We start from the raw sequence: 17,448 nt of genomic DNA on the forward strand, positions 1-17,448 counted from the left end.
CATTACTGTTCTCTTGCTGTCCAGCAGCTGCTGGAGGTACAATGTCAGTACCAAAGAGCCGTTAAAAGTGTTGTGTGTTGGGATGCACGTAGGAGTCATACGAATGAACATAGGTGTCTCCATAGACCGCTAAAGACACTGTGTAAATGTCCCGAAAAAAAAAAAAAAATCCTATACATTTGTGCTAACATTTTAGACTGGACTGCCTCTCAAAGGAGGCTTAGTTCAGCGCTGGAGTTGTGCAAAGATTGCTTCTGAAAGAGGGATTGATACCAGTACTTTGTGCAGAAATATAAAGACTACAGACAATGTAAGCATCATGAAACAAATTTTGTTTTCCAAAAGAGCCTCTTGGCTCTTTGAAAGGCTAATGTTACTAAAGCTACCATTATCTCTGCCTGTTTTCACTAATGCTGCCTTCATGTGCTACCAGAATGCTCGTAAATAGGAATGTGGTAGTTGAAAATTGCATTTGGAAGCAATATGAAGTCAGTAACATGGTCACCTTCAGTTACACTGTAACCTTGGTATGCCCCCGAGAATGAGTTCTTGAAGCTCTGGCCAGGGTTGCCAGGTTTTCACAACAAAAACTGCCTAGTTGCTACTCAAAATTAGCCCAATCACATTTTGAGTGGGATCCCCTGGTAAAAATTGCATTCCGGTGGGGTAAAATACTTGATTTTTGTGGGGTTCACCTGGTCAAAAAAAAATAAAAAATAAATAACACGTTATTGTGGTCGCTTAAACCCTATGGGAAAACCACGGTCTTGGCAATACTGATGCTCCACACTCTGAAAAGAGAGGTGAGAGCAGCAACTCATTTTCATTTAAAGGGGACAAACACATATGTGTGTTTTGTCTCATACCCTAAAAGTGGCAATTTCAACAAGCTATAAAAAAAATATAATTATCTGTGGAGTGTTTTGAGATAAAACTTCACATACACACTCTGGGAATATCAGAGAACAATTTGTATCAATGCATTCTATGGGACCTCTAAGCTTTCGTGACAATGCACAGCAGTGGCCTGTAAACTGTCCTGGGGTGCATTTCCCAAAAGCAACTAAGGTTGCAAGTTCCGTCATTAACAATAGAGTTTAATAGAACTAAAAACTAAAGTTAGCTAACGATGCTTTTTGGAAACGTACCCCTGAGCATCTTTCATGATGGTCTCGGGCAGTCAGTTGAAATTACAGGCCCCTCCCCCCTAGCTGTAAGCTCCATTAAAAGTCACTACATTTCTCCCTACTAACAACGGATCTGCCCACTTGGAGTCTTTACTAATGAGCTGATAAGTAGATTCAGTTGAGTAAGATTAAGAAAACATACAAAATTTTGGAGTTACTCCAGGTCCAGGGTTGTGAACCACTGCTCTTCTACACAGAGGTTCACTGAGGTTCTATCAGAACTACTTTTGTCAGAGCCATAGCCTTGTGAAAAGTGCTCAAAAATATAATGTAACAGCACTTTGACCAATGCGAGTTTGACTCCTTACTCCTGACAAATTTTCCTGTTTTTGCTTGACTGTCCTCTCATAAAAACCTCCAATCATGAATTAAAAATTGTTTTAATTTCTTTTTTCTCCTTGTATTTCAGTGGGAAGAAATCGGAGAGGTGGACGAGAACTATGCACCCATCCACACATACCAGGTGTGTAAGGTGATGGAGCAAAACCAGAACAATTGGTTGCAAACAAACTTTATATTAAACCAAGGTGCCCAGCGAGTGTTCGTGGAGCTCAAGTTCACTCTACGGGACTGCAACAGTCTCCCTGGAGGTCTGGGCACATGCAAGGAGACATTCAACGTCTACTATTATGAAACCAATGATGAGGAGAGGGGAAATATTCGGGAAAGCCAATACATGAAGATTGACACCATCGCTGCCGACGAGAGTTTCACAGAGCTTGATCTTGGAGACAGAGTCATGAAGCTGAACACGGAAGTTCGGGATTTGGGTCCGCTGACCATGAAAGGCTTCTATCTGGCCTTCCAAGACCTGGGTGCGTGTATTGCACTCGTGTCCGTCCGTGTCTTCTACAAAAAGTGTCCTTTTGTGGTCAGGAATTTGGCCCTCTTCCCGGATACTATAACTGGGGGAGAACCCTCCCAGCTTCTGGAGGTGCCAGGGACCTGTGTCAACAACTCAGAAGCTGATGAACTTCCCAGAATGCATTGCAGCATGGAGGGGGAGTGGCTGGTGCCCATTGGGAAGTGCATGTGCCAGGCGGGCCATGAGGAAGTTAATGGCTCTTGTCAAGGTTGGTGACCATCTTCATTATTATGCAAATGCAAGCGCTGCCGATGCCACACATGTGTGACGCATCCCCTTGAACTGCATCTCTGAATGTCACACACACTGTTGAGAACCTGACCTCTTTGTTTGGTATGGGCAGACTGTGACATTCATTTCACAATCTAGTGATTTTACAATTTTAATTTCTTATGTATTATGGCAGACAAGAGTTTCTATTTAAGAAGTTTATAATAGTTGTGTGTATATTTAAGGTACTTAGAGCACTCGGCAGGTATTTAGGATGGATACTGGTTAGAAGGATATACATAACTCAAAGCTGACAGGCGGTGTTAATCATGGAGGAAATGGTAGAAGTGGGTTGGTAGTGCAACAGCTTATAGAAAGTGTAAGAATGACAGGCAGATGATTCAATGAGTTGAGTTGAATGAGTTGAACAATACAGTGAACTAGGGGTGACCCCGAATAGTCGACGATTCGATGCTCCGATTCGAGGAGCCTGATTCGACAACCAATCTAACAGTCGAATATTTGCGGGGTGTTATTGATTATACCATTTTGACTATGGGGGGAGTTCAAAGTCTGATTTCACACTGGTTTTCTCCCAAAAAGTTAATATACAGCCTATTATGATAAAGCTGTAAGAATCTGAAAAGAAAGAAGCTTAAAATTGATATTTTAAAGTGTGTGAATAAATCCAACCACCCCTATAGATTTATGTTTCACTTTCCATAATCCGTGACCGACAGAGTAGCATATTGGCGGCAGGGATTTAAAACTTTACCAAGACTCAAATTGACACTGGAAGAGACTGGATTTTTTTCGAACAAGTAGGGTACAAGTGATTTCAAAACATTTCAGCCGTTGTATATATATTGTGCATATATTATTTACCTGATATAAAATGCATTTGGTTTTGAGTCAAGGGCTTCATTGGAGCACTACGGTGATATCTCTTCAGTGCACAGCGCGAGAAGGTCAAACTACAATGCAGAATATTAATAACTATGACCGGGACTGTTATATACATACTATTATAATGAGAAGACCATTATACTAAAACGCTGTGAATTTTTTGAGTTTAGCTGCCGTGTTTCTGCTCAATGTTTCATGAAGAACGCGTCCACAAAAGGAGTTCGCATTCAGAGGCCCGCAGATATGTTCATGTGGATTCGGGCCCTTTTTGCAAATAGCCTTTGAGTCTTAATATTAACTTTGTTGTATAAATATCAAAGCATATTCTATATGAAATTATGAGTTGAATCCCATTGATTAAAAACTTGCTATCAAATACGTCACTCTACTGGTCATCTTCAGCGTGCGCAGCTCAAAACAGAAATGCAGAACATTAACTGCTAAAATTTTAGGCTAACGTTATAATCGGAACACTATTGTAAAATAAAATACAAATGTTAATAGTTATGGTTTCGCCGACGTTAAGTGTTAGCTATCTGTTCATCAAAACATAAAACATTATTTACCCAGATTATATCTGCAAGGTGTTCATTACACATTTCCCCTGTGTGTTAACATCAGTAATTATGTTAAATGTCTGACTTGACTCTTGCTAATGTATTTTGCCCAGCCCCCAAACATATGATTTGTCTATCAGTCGAATATTGGCGATATTCGAAAATTCCGATTCGACTATGAAAATCCTTAGTTGGGGACACCTAACTGGATAGCAGCCCACTTCATAACGGATATTGTAGAGTCTGTTGTTTTAAATGACTCCAATTATTTACACTGCAGCAAACTTGCAATGAGACAATCAATTTGAAGGTTATGTGAAGCATGTGCAAAATGTTTGTGCTTCACAAATAATAACTTGACAAAGCTTTCATTTAGTTAGTGTAGGTAGGATCAGTGTGTCTCTCAGAAAACTTTATATATATACAGTGTAGCAAGTAAAATATACATAAAAATGCTGAATTTACAACACATAACTGTCTACTCACAAATTAAACCGCCAATCAACGAACTGAGGGTAGGCTGCCCAATTTTTATTTTATTTTTTTCCTCTCTGTCTTTAGTTGCAGTTTTCTACATTGTTTGGATGTCATGCTTAAAAAAAAGAAAAGAAAAAAGAAATGTTGCCCTCAAATCCTTCTTCTTCTAAACACTTTTATCTTTCTGTTTTTCCTTGTCAGCATCAAGTAAAGTTGATAAAGCAGGACAATGAAAGTACTGTAGATTTTTTTTTTTCATTCCCTTTGAACGATTCGCTTTTGAAATGCACATGGCTAGCAGATTGTTCCATCTCAGAAACTGAAATTTTACATGAATTGTTTCACAGAGCAGTTAAAATCATCCAACTGTAATTTATTTATTGTTCAGTTTGATTTTGGCTTAATCTGCTTTGGTCTGATCTTTATAAAAACATGAAATTTTGATCCTCTGGTAAACCTAACATATGCCTTCCAAAGACTTGAAATATAATGTGCTATGCAAAAAATTCATTGGATACAATAATTTAACTCTGTTTTTCTTGAGCTTGACATAAGACTTGTAAATTATAGTTAAAATAAAGATTCTTCTTCTTTTTTTTTTTTTTAAATCCTACTGGATAAAGTACAGTTTTGGAACAGCATATAGTTACACATTTAAATTTTTTGAGTTTATCTTTTAATCATTACCCTACCAGTTTTAAATGAGGTGCCATTTTCTCTTTCGTCTTTTCGAGTTTGTCTTAGTTTTAATGACTTTACCCAACCCCCATCCACACCACTGGAGCCCAAAGGATATAAGGATGGTTTGGATAGAGGAGACAGGAAGTGATTGAGGTGTCCCCGCTCCAGTGCTGGAGGAGGGCAGTGTGTCCTGTGAATGAAACAGTGCCTTCATCCTCATCCTCCTCTCATCAGATTGCTTCCTTTGTCTGCTGCCTGATATGGTGCTTTGCGATAAGGATTATTTTTGAGTGCATTGTGAGATTTCTGTAAGAATTAATGTCCACTGAGCTGTTCTGAGGGAATGTCCAGTGTCCTGTGCAATGGAAGCTTTACAGAGCGTTGGTTTGTGCTGTTGGCCAGGATTTCAAACAGACCAGGTGACAAAGTGTCAAACGCTTTCAGGGCTTTTGTTTGGAGGATGAGCTGCAGTTCAGTTGGCAAAATGGTACTATGAGTAGTCGGAGCCATGGGTGTACAATGCTGTTCCTATTCAGATGTTTCATGCAGGCAATTATAAAATTAATATAAACATGACAGCCACCTGAGATAAAGAGGAAAGGGGCAGCCTGGCTGCTCTTTGGGGAGACACGCTCAGTTGAACACATTCAGTTTGTCACACAAACAAGGACATTTTATCAGAGCAAAATATAAATAAAGCAGAGGTTGTTGGCTTAGATGAGAGTTTATACCTCTTGCAATTAGAATTGAATAAATCGTATGAGTTAATCTATGACAACTTGTGCAATTACCCAGCAGGAAAGGTCTTAAGGCCCGTTCACACCAAGAACACAAACTGTAGTGATAACTATGTTAGCTTTCACACCAACAGACAATCTGAAAATGCTCTGAACGTTATTCCAATCATATCTTTAATGTTGTAGTGTCTGCTCCTCTCTTAAATTGTGGTCACATTAGGGAAATTTGGAGGGGAAAAAAGGTTGATCATCTGTGGTCAAAATTCAGATCGCTTTCAAACCTGTGCAGGGAAATTTTTGAGCAGTAACCCGGATAATATGGATTCCAAGACTGCATTTCACCTGCAAAAATATTCACCAAATGGTGTTAAACGTGACTGCACCTTTAAATTTAGAACAGTTTTTACAACTTTGTGGTTGTATATGCTTTTAGACAATTACATTTCAATAAATGAACTTTAATTTGTGCTCATAGTTGTGACTTGTGTAGAGTCAAGCGTCCTTTTGTCTTCATCAATGTAGGACACATTTTGTCTCACGTAGCCAGACTTTTGACTTGTGTGGCATGAAGTCTGATCGGCATTGTGTCATATTCCGGCCAATAACCACCCACTTGGACAGGACATCTTGACTGACATGTAAAGTGACAAATTAAAAAAATATGTATATTTATACATTAATATTAAAGAGATTAAACCAAATCAATAGACCAGCATGGGGAAATGAATTCATATGATGCAGCTATGGGTACATAAGACATACTTATAAAAGTTGTGAATTTAGTCAATAAGGGGAACGTTTCTCAAAAACATTGTTTGCCAGTTATGGTCAAAAGTTCCATCATTACTAAACAGTTTAAAGACTTGGGGTTTCCTGAATCCACAGTTCCAATGAATATTCAGAACTACAGCTATCAACCGGTTAGAAGCAATTTATTTTTAAAATGACTTTAATAGGTCATGCACTTGAGCCAAATCAGCAAATTAATGTAGTGCCTTAGTTGGGGACACTTCATCTACAGCGATATCGTTGACTTGATTGCAAATAAATGCACAGACACTATTTAACTGAACAGAGATGACATCACTGAATTCAATGATGAACTGCCTTTAACTATCATTTTGCATTATTGACACACTGTTTTCTTAATGAATGTTGTTCAGTTGCTTTGAAGCAATGTATTTTGTTTAAAGCGCTATATAAATAAAGGTGACTTGACTTGAATGGACAATCAATTTATACATACACACATTTCATTCCACATCTACAACCCACAGATCATCTTCATTAGAAATTTGAATTGTGATTAGAAATTTCACGCCATCAGCTGCTTTAAAAACTGCTTTCCTGCTTTGGCTTTTTATTTTTTTAGATATTTAAATACACGTAAGTACTAGCAAAAAAAAAAATAATAATAATAATTAAAAAAAAACCCTTGTAAATGTAGGCTTACAACAAGGGTTAGGGGCTTCTCATCATTCTTATCTACATATCATTTTCCTATGATTTAAAGATACATTATGTGTAGGGCTAGTTTTAGGGGTAGAGATAGGGTTAGGACTATGATTATGGACAGGAATGTTGTTCTAGGATCAACAAAACATGTTGATCCAGGAACGACTTAGGCTGTGTGTCCACCAAAGCATTTTTAGCCAGGTGAAAATGCCAAACTCTGATCGCTTGAGAACTCTTCTGCCGGACAGAATTCTTTATTTTATTTTTCATTTAAGATGCTTTGGCTGTTACCATACGGAATATCTGCAGAAGGGTAACTAGTATCTGATTTTGCATATAAATTATTTATGCATATAAAATGTTGACACAATATGAAATACTTGCTCTGGCCCTTGGTTTCTATGATTTTGTTCCATCGTTGTGCTTCTTGTTGTCATCTGTTGCTGTCATACAAGAAGGATGTGGTGGTTGGTGGGAAAGGGCGTATCAGTCCTGAAGTATCAATATATTGGTATATATTGATGTTTTGATATGTCAATATGGAATTATCGATACTTAGATTTAAAAACATATAGGTGTGTTTTTTTACCTCTGATTTTTTTATTTAACAAAACATTTAATGTGTGCAATATGCATTGAACTGGACAAATAACCTGTATTAGCGAACAATTGTGTAGGATATAACTATTTTCCTGCTCATCTGAACATACTCAAATGATGCAAGACAGAACCAATCAATCACAGAGCATTCAGTCCCTTCTTTTTATTATTTTTATTTTTTATTATCATTTATTTGTTTCTTTTTGGTCAACAAGCAAAATTTAATTTGCATAATTTTGCACAGGACAGCATGAGACTTACAGGTACATACATACAATTGTACATATGCATGTACACATACATAACCATACAAAATAAAATAATTACAAGATGAAAAAAAAATATATATAATACTTGCAATACTTCTGATACTGCATTCAAACAGGGCTGCATTAGCCAAAAGTATCATAAGAAAGTGATGATGCTTTTGGGAACAGCAGCATGTAACAATGCTTATCAGAGGACAGGAAAAAAAGAAAAAAAGAAAAAAAGAAAAAAAAACTTTTGTGTTTCAGTTATATCACAATATATAAATAATATTAATAATAATAATAAAAAATGAAGCTGTAGCCTGTAGTTTGTATGTATTTAAATTGAATGTTAGAAGTTCATATTGATCATGTTCTGTATCATACACTGTCAGAAAAGGTTGCTTTTTATGTGTGCAATAGGCAAATGTTTTATGAAAATTAACCAAGGTTTTGCTAAAGTGAATTCAACTATAGTATTTGTAGATTACATGGTTACTACTATGATAAATATATTTTAACCATGAGTAAACAAAAATATAAACTGATAAATTGCAAATAAGGCATATTGAATTTTAAAATGTGTTTCAAATATAAAGTGGGTATCATTACCCATTTTACACATTAATTTAACAATAATAATACAAAGTTAAGTTATCTGTATCTGTATCAATATCGGTGATACTGGCCTTTAAAAGTATTGATATCGTATCGAAGTGGTATCGGCCATCCCAAGCAGTTGGTCGGTGTGGAATTTATTGGCAAAATCATTGTGCCTGGTGGCACCCATCATCCGTTATAGATCAAACAACATTGTCATTATTATTATTTTTGTTGTTGTTGCTTTTTATTTCTTTACCTGTATTGTACCGATTTTCAAATACCTGATGTGTTGTGGGCTGGGGGAGGGTTAGGTGGAGGTGATGGAGGGTAGTAGTTGTTAGTTATATTTTCTTGTATACTACTTCTTGTTTATTGTAATATATATGCTACTTTGAGAATAATAAAAACTTAAATAAATAAAAAATAGCATGGTTATTATAAAGGTGTTTAAACCACTGAATGCATTTACTTGGCATTTTGGAGAATTGAAATAGATTTCATAATATAACATGTTTGTGAATATTTTGAATACAAAATTAAACATTTAGTAAGAGTGATGCATCACTCGTGCACAGCTATTGTCACATGACAAGCACGACGTCGCCATGGAAACAATAAGGCGATACATTCTAAAATAACAGTCGCCTAAAAAAACTCAGGCTGGTTGATCAGCTAGAACATTTTAAACTTGCATGAAGAATTAAAACAGCATTTTTAAAGAGCGTGCATGTGCGTACTTGCTCTAGTACCATGGGGAAGCCTGGAGTGACGTGAGGAAAACTGTGCAAATAAAGCGAAATGACAGAACAAAAATAGCAAAGCTGTTTTTTACAGAAATAATCTGACATAAATTTGATCTTGAGCTGATTAATTAGCAGAAGTCATCAACCCACCACCTGCTTGACATCATAAACAGTTGTAACCAATATGGTTCGAACAACAGGTAGCCGACAAATTTTCTGCATTTTTAGTCTTGCTAGTTAGTTTCTTCAGCAATGCATCATATGATAGCTTAGAAGTGGGTTAAGTCTTTGTATTTTTGCACAGACTGAAAGCAGTTCATTTAATCTGAATGGAGTGTCTATAACACCTTGTTTGTGATTAATGTAAATATTTGACTCCTCTAGAATAATAAAACACATGCTGGTAACCTTTTACTTAAAGTACAGTATCTCATTTGTGTTATGTTAAATTATATAGATTTCATTCCAGTAGATAATTAATAAACCAAAAGCGACAAAGTATTTAGACTAAATGTACATTCTCAATGTAATGTTATATTGCCATCCCCTCTTAAAATCCTCAATGATTGTCAGACAAAAGATTAATAAAGTAGTGGAGAAGGAATGGAAAGGAATCTGGGGTTTCGTGGTAATCAAATCACACATGGCTGCACTGAAAATTCATGTCATTTGCACCAAAATGAACTGTTTGGCAAGGGCTGTCCTGCCAGGCCTGTGGAGGTGTGCGTGCGGGACAGAAGCACAGAGAGAGATGAAATGAAGTACAGGAGGCTGGTGGATGGGATCTCCTCTGATCTCTCTATTTTCATTCCTGTCAGCCGTTACTGCTGCAGATGTCAAACTCGATTCAGTCACTCGCTACATTCCAAGAGACTGAGCTACTGTGGAAATATCTATCTTATCTATCTATCTATCTATCTATCTATCTATCTATCTATCTATCTATCTATCTATCTGTCTGTCTGTCTGTCTGTCTGTCTGTCTGTCTGTCTGTCTGTCTGTCTGTCTATCTATCTATCTATCTATCTATCTATCTATCTATCTTTAATGGAAAAGAACAACATTGACTGCATAAACAAACTATTTTTTTAAAAGAAGCCCAGCTTCACACACACAAGTGAAAATAACACCGCCTGAGCCGTCCACACTCTCTGCTGCACGTGAAGACCCCCGGGTTGTGTTTAATTCAGCATTTCTTCCTGCACACCATGTGTGGTTCATACCATTCTACAGTTACTTCACAATCTTGTTTGTCGACGGTTGCAAGCATTTCACAGGTCAGACGTGTCTAACATGTCCCTGGTTTGATTCGTATTATTTTTGAGATGGCAGTCGTGTATGGGAGTGATGTGATTGTGTGGGTGAACATTGATCTGAGCAGACTGAAGTGTGGTATGTAGGTTGTTCTTGAGCAAACTAGGTCTGCATTGACACTAAAGAAATGCAAGGTCTTCGTAGGTTATTTTGGAGTTGCAGTCAAATGCAAATCAAGCACAGGGTTTGCCTTATTCAAACACACTGAGTAGCTATTGCTGTTTACATATATGTTACAATGACATTTGTTCATTTTTATGAATTTTTTTCAAAAACATCAGAAAATAATTGTATTGGTTATTATTAGTAGTAGTAGTAGTAGTACCCTAGTAGTACAAGCAACAGTAGTATTATAGTATAAATCAGTTTTTTTCCCCATAGATTTATACTAGCTTTTAACTAAATGTAACTATATGTAGAGAGAGAGAATAAATGAAAAGAAAATCTTCCATTTTGAAAAGTTGATAAGGCTTTCCTCAATGTGTATAATTATATATAGTAAAAATAGTTGCATGTTTGTACTTAGCTTTTTATTTTATTATTTTCTGTTCTTGATCAGATTTAATCTACAGCGTGTATTTATTTATTTATTTTTTTGGGTGGTGACCCACCAGTTGACAATGAAATGGTGCAATTATGCGTAATTTTGTCTAATTTTTGTTTCTATTATATTCCCTATGAATACCTGCAACACCTGCACACACTTCCTTTATTCCTTTTACCAGCAGCACAGTACAGTTTCTGAATACTAATCACTGCTTTTTAACATGTTTTTAGAGGGATGCAATCAAAATGAATGATGAAAACCTTTATCAAAAGCTCACAATTTGTTATATCATCTAAATGTTGGTGAAACATTGATATTTAAGCTTTTACTGGCTAATTATGTAGATCAACACACATGATCCTTATGCTGCATTTCATTCAAGACAGATTTGGAATATCCCCAATTTTAAGAAGATTCCATATGAACAAATGACAATTCATTTGTTTCACAGGCATAAAATTAGCAGAGGAGATCATGCATCATGTTTTCATCAGACTCTCTGCAAACATCTGCTGAACAGATTTCGCTGTCGTGTAAATGTGGGAACTGTGACTTCTTAATACATGTTATTTGCCTAAACTGCAGTGTAGTGTGATTTCAAACACTGTTTCTTTGAGATTTCACGTGTTCCCTTGTCCCCGAACATTTCATTTTTTTTTATTGTAATTTATACATCATCTGAAAGCTGAGTAAATATGTTTTCCATTGATGTATGGTTTGTTAGGACAATATTTTAACTTTTTAAAAAATCTGATGATATCTAATGATAATACATTTGATTTAATATTTATGGTAGTAAATTTACAAAATATCTTAATGGAACATGATCTTTACTTAATTTTCGAAAAGAAATTTGGCATACAAGAAAAATTGATAATTTTGACCCATACAATGTATTTTGGGCTATTGCTAAAAATATACCTGTGCTATTTATGACAGGTCCAGGGTCACATTTTATGATGAGTAATTTTGCGGGTTGTGATGGACTTCTTAGTGCAAATGGTGCAAATGAAGCTTTGGTGCACAGTTTGCACCAAAAATGGAGACAATCTAATTGATTACTCCTAGTTTTGTGCAGTAAATGCTGTAGCATTGCAAGTGCTTTTCATATCTCACCATGAATGACAAAAGCCAACAATGGCATTCCTAAATCGTTTCCAGGCCTGCCTATAGCGGGCTTCAGGTAGAGATGACATGCTGTGGGTATTAGCAGACGTCCAACTAGATGTCATTGATATAATGGAATTTAGACAGCAGATTTGCTATTCTATAAATCAGCTTCAGTCCGGCCGGCTGTTCGAACACAGCATTGAAGAAAAATACACAATTTGGCCTCAACAATAGCCGAGCACAAAGACCAACACTAGACGCTGCCAATCACATGTTTGCATATTGTCAATTGAATGTATTGGTTTGTAGTTGCATGTACTCACAGGACGTTAAACACAGGAAAAGGATGTTTATTGGCGGCACTCAATAGCCATCTGGGGTACCATTGTTACCGTTCACTTTGCTGTCTGTTACCGTTTTAAAATGCATTCTTGGAAAAGCAAGTTTATGTTTTCTCACTGGTTTTTGTTTGACATATCGATGTTATCCTGGCTGTGTTGAATAATATATCATAGATTTCAGCGAGATATATTATCTTTCCAGAATCTTTGCAGAATGTTTGCTAAAGTTCTGAGAACGTTCCCTGTGAACTTACAAGTTCGAGAATATTTTTTGACTGGAAATAGCTAGGTTATAATATCCATTCATTCATCAATCAGTCTTCAGTGGTTGCACTGTATTTTGCTATTAACAGAAGCCAAGTGTGAGAGAGAGAGAGAGAGAGAGAGAGAGAGAGAGAGAGAGAGAGAGAGAGAGAGAAACATCTATTTTGTTGTGTACTTAAAAGTATGCATATAAAATAAAAATAAAAACTGCTTTAATATTATCTGTAGATTAATATTATATTATACAGAAACATAATATGAATGAAATAAAAGGGGAAATATAGTAAAGAGAGTTCACTCACATGAGTGTTATCTCTTATCACACTTAAGTATACTTTATGAAAAAAGTTCACTTTGATGTTAAATTGAAACATGTATTTTAAAGTACATTTTAAATTGTTGATTCATTATACTTTACACTTATATTGACCTATTGGCAAACATATTAAAGCTAACACTCTGAAATATGTAACTGAATATCATTTTAATTGTATTGTTTATCCAGTGTCACATTTAAATATAATACTGTATATTTTAAATGCACTAAATGATTGAAAATGTATAATTACAAATATATTTAAAAACATGACATTCAAGTTTCAATAGAAATAACTTAAGTATATTTTAATTTACAATGAATGTTTGTCAGTACATTCAGCAATTACATTTTAACCATATTCCAACAGACAATAGAGGTAATTATGAAATTAAATTATAAATATAAAAACAATAATAATAAAAATTTTAACTGCAGTTAACTTGCAAATAGGTGTCCATAAAATTACATTCAATTCACACTTGAGTATATTCATTATTATTTCCGTAATTAGTACTCATTTTAAAATTATGCTGAAGTACTCTGAGATTTATACTGATTGTAATTTACAAAACTTGGTGTATTATAATTATTTTAAGTTTTTACTACATAATCTAGAGAGCTAATAGAGAGTTAATGGTGTGTGTGTGTGTGTGTGTGTATTATTATTATTATTATAATTATTATTATTATTATTATTATTGCTTATATGTTGGTCTGTTGGTTCATCTTATGAACAGCTGATACACACTGAACACACTGAACACACTACACTTTATATTTATATACACATACACTTAATTTATCTAACACACATACTTAGTATACACTTAAATTTTGCACATAATATACATGTACATACATAACTGCATTTTTGTAATATACCTGCCTACAATTGTCAATTTGTATATTGTCATTCCTTGTCTACTTATTTGTATTTTTTGTATTTTTATATTCTTTTATTATGTGTTTTATGTTCTGTCGCTGGCATTCTGTTGTACTGCGGAGCTTCTGTCACGAAAACAGATTCCTCGTATGTGTAAACATACCTGGCAATAAAAGCTCATTCTGATTCTGATTCTGATTCTGTTGGTTTTTGTATTGTATGGTATAATTTGATTGTTTATTTCTATATGCAAACTTGGTTGCCTATCTTGGCCAGGACACTCCTGTAAAAGAGATGACTAATTATGCCATACTGTACAATTAAACAACAGGCTATTCTCTTCTAGCATGTAGCTCAATGTGTCATTTATTAAATCCATGTCAAACACTGAACTTTCTTTTCAAATCAGCATCCAATCTGTTTGTCAGGGCATTTATCAACCGCTTTCATCATACTGTTCTCCAACCAATTAGCTTTTGTTCACATACTCACCCTCTTATAATGAACATCATGGTTTCCATTATTAAACATATCTGCTATTAACGCTTGTTTGAAACACTTTTCTCTGGTAAATATAAATGCATGTTAATCATCAATTCTTGTCTCAGAATGTCTCTCTATTAAAGGCACATATTGGGATTCTTGCTACTCGTTAATTGCCAGGCCCACCACTGTTTACTGCACACTAATGACCTATTAGCCTTTTGCACAGAGCATTATGACTTTGTCTGGACTCCCTGCCTCTGTGAGCAGTGATCAAAACTGTTTTTAGGTAATTTGTTACCTAATTTTATTTAGGTAAACGTGAAAGTTTGGAGGTGGTCAGCAGCTGATGTAATGAAGCAGACCTCAACTGGTTGACCATAAGGGTGATTATTTATTTATTCTGTACATTGAGATTTATGACCTTTTTTTAAATATCATGCGCTCATGAATAATTTGAATAATGCACAAAAAAAATCCATAACAAATAAAATCAAATAAGCATAAATAAACTGAAATATATTATATAAAATATAAAAAATATGAATGCATATTATTTATTTATTTTTTTTACTTGAAGAACTACAGTAACTAAAGCTAAGTAAACTGAAACCAATAAATACAAAGGATAAATAAAAACTGTATATATATATATTTATTCTATACTAAAAATACAAATTGTTAAATGCATACACACACAAACACACACACACACGTGCACGTGCGCACACACACACACACACACACATACATAATATTTATCATATCATTTATTGTTTTGTAGATTATTATCATTATGTATTAATTCATTTATTATATAATTGTATTTATTAACTTCTTTTAAACTTTATTTTTTTTTTTAAGTACTTTTGGCATTCTACAATCTATTCCACAAAACATATTTAACATAATATATCTTCTTATGTGTCATATTCAATGTTCCAATGCAATTACAATTCCATGTAAAAAATAATGCATTGAAAATGAAGATGTTTTAATTACACGTTATCTTAAAAAAAAAAAAGAAATAGGAGAAACAGGCTGTCCCATTACAAATATTGATACAATATTGATTACTTTAATTTGATTAAGTAATGAGCACATAATGTACTTAGTTTGATTTAAATGTTTAAATGATTGACAGCTCTATTTTAGATATAAATTTTAACAAAGTTCTTAGCTTACGTTTCTGCTGTTATTGTCAGCTCAATATGTGAACAAACGACAACAATGAAGTCATTCTTCTCGTTTCACAGGCAAAAAAACTGATTGGCTGAGACATCTTTGGCTCTCTTGTGTTGGAGAGACACAGAGGTGATGATTGAGTTACCACCCAGCTGAAGAGCGATAAGTGTGTGTGTGTGTGTGTGTGTGTGTGTGTGTGTGTGTGTGTGTGTGTGTGCGTGTGTGTGTGTGTGTGTGTGTGTGTGAGCATTGAAAGAGGCGGGTGACAGTGATGAATTGAGCTTGTGACCAGTTCTTACAAAAGACTGCGCCATTGAGAGGTGATAAACAGAGTGGCTGGCTATCAGGTGTGTGTGTGTGTGTGTGTGCATATAGGTGCTTATTGGCTAACAATCTTTGCCTAGAATCTTTTCTTAAAGATCAGGAGAGCTCATCATAGAGCATAACTGTGTTAACTTTCATAGAAATTATATGGGAATCAGAATTTAGGGTTTTGTTTCAATTAATATTTTTAAACTTCATTGAAAGGTTGGTAACATTTAATCATTTATTAAATAAAATTATACTATTTATTTTGGTTATTTAATATATATATATATATATATATAACAAATAATATAACTTATAACTTTAACTACCATGCTGTCAGCTCCATTTAACTCATGATTGATGATTTTCTTTTAATTTTTAATAAAAAAAAAAAAAAAATATATATATATATATATATATATATATATATATATATATATACATACATATATATATATATATACATACATATATATATATATATATATATATATATATATATATATATATATATATAGAAATGTACATGTTGAGATAATGAGATTTGTCGATGAAAATGCCAATTCTATTACAGCAATCATAGAGGAATATCCATTAAAAAGTGATTGTTATCTAAGCCTAACGATGCATTCCTCTATCTAACGATAAAATGATGCAGCTCATATAATGTCTGTCTGTGACCCAGTTTCATTCTTTAATTCTGATGTTATATCATCGACCGCGTTATGTTTCTGTTATCCTGGGGTACATCTGGGAATGCTTTCATTTCTGCTTTGTTATTTCCTCGCCGCTGTTAATAGGCTTGTCAAAAATGCAAAAACAAATCAATAAAGTCATGGTGTGATAAAAAAATTCTTATATTCAGTTCACAAATCAATACAAAGACTTCCATATGCTTTCAGAGCTAGACATCTATGCTAAATCAATAAGTAGAATGGAAACAGCCAAAGAAAGAAAGAAAGAGAGAAGATTTCAGTGTTGTGTTTCCTAGTCTAATGTTGCATGACTAGAGACTGAGTTTCTGTTGGTGAATCAGTGGGAGAAAAAGCCCAGTTTGCAAAGGGAAAAGGTCTTCGGAAATGAAATAAAAACATAACATAAGACTACAAAATCCTTCCTTTTGGAGCTGTTGGATTATAGCTTCAAGCACTTTTGTAAACAGAATGCATTTTTTCCCTATTCTTCATGGAGGCATCTGCACGGTTCATGAAACAATTTCATGAAATATGCATTTTTAGATATTTGTGTGCCGGTTTGTGCAGAGCATGTCAGAACAGATAAATACTTGTCTTGTGACTTCATTATGCAGATAAACTGTTGAATAATCTTGTCACCTGAGCTGTTCATTTAATAAAGACGTGTGTCCGATCGAATGCACACTAGCTCTGTTTGTAATGCAAACAAGCTCCATTAGTGCAGCCCAG

General features: G+C 34.7%; 1 protein-coding gene across 2 annotated transcripts in view; it reads left to right on the forward strand.

The window, feature by feature from the left end:
* The window catches only part of LOC132132263 (ephrin type-A receptor 5-like), a 99,162-nt gene that overhangs the window by 23,767 nt on the left and 57,947 nt on the right, over nucleotides 1-17,448 (forward strand). For both annotated transcript variants that reach the window (XM_059544634.1, XM_059544635.1), the window contains exon 3: nucleotides 1,597-2,260. In XM_059544634.1, the coding sequence (XP_059400617.1) occupies nucleotides 1,597-2,260 (664 nt within the window). The remainder of the gene's footprint in view (nucleotides 1-1,596; nucleotides 2,261-17,448) is intronic.

This window comes from Carassius carassius, chromosome 49, assembly GCF_963082965.1.
Source record: "Carassius carassius chromosome 49, fCarCar2.1, whole genome shotgun sequence".
In the NCBI taxonomy this organism is placed as follows: domain Eukaryota; kingdom Metazoa; phylum Chordata; class Actinopteri; order Cypriniformes; family Cyprinidae; genus Carassius; species Carassius carassius.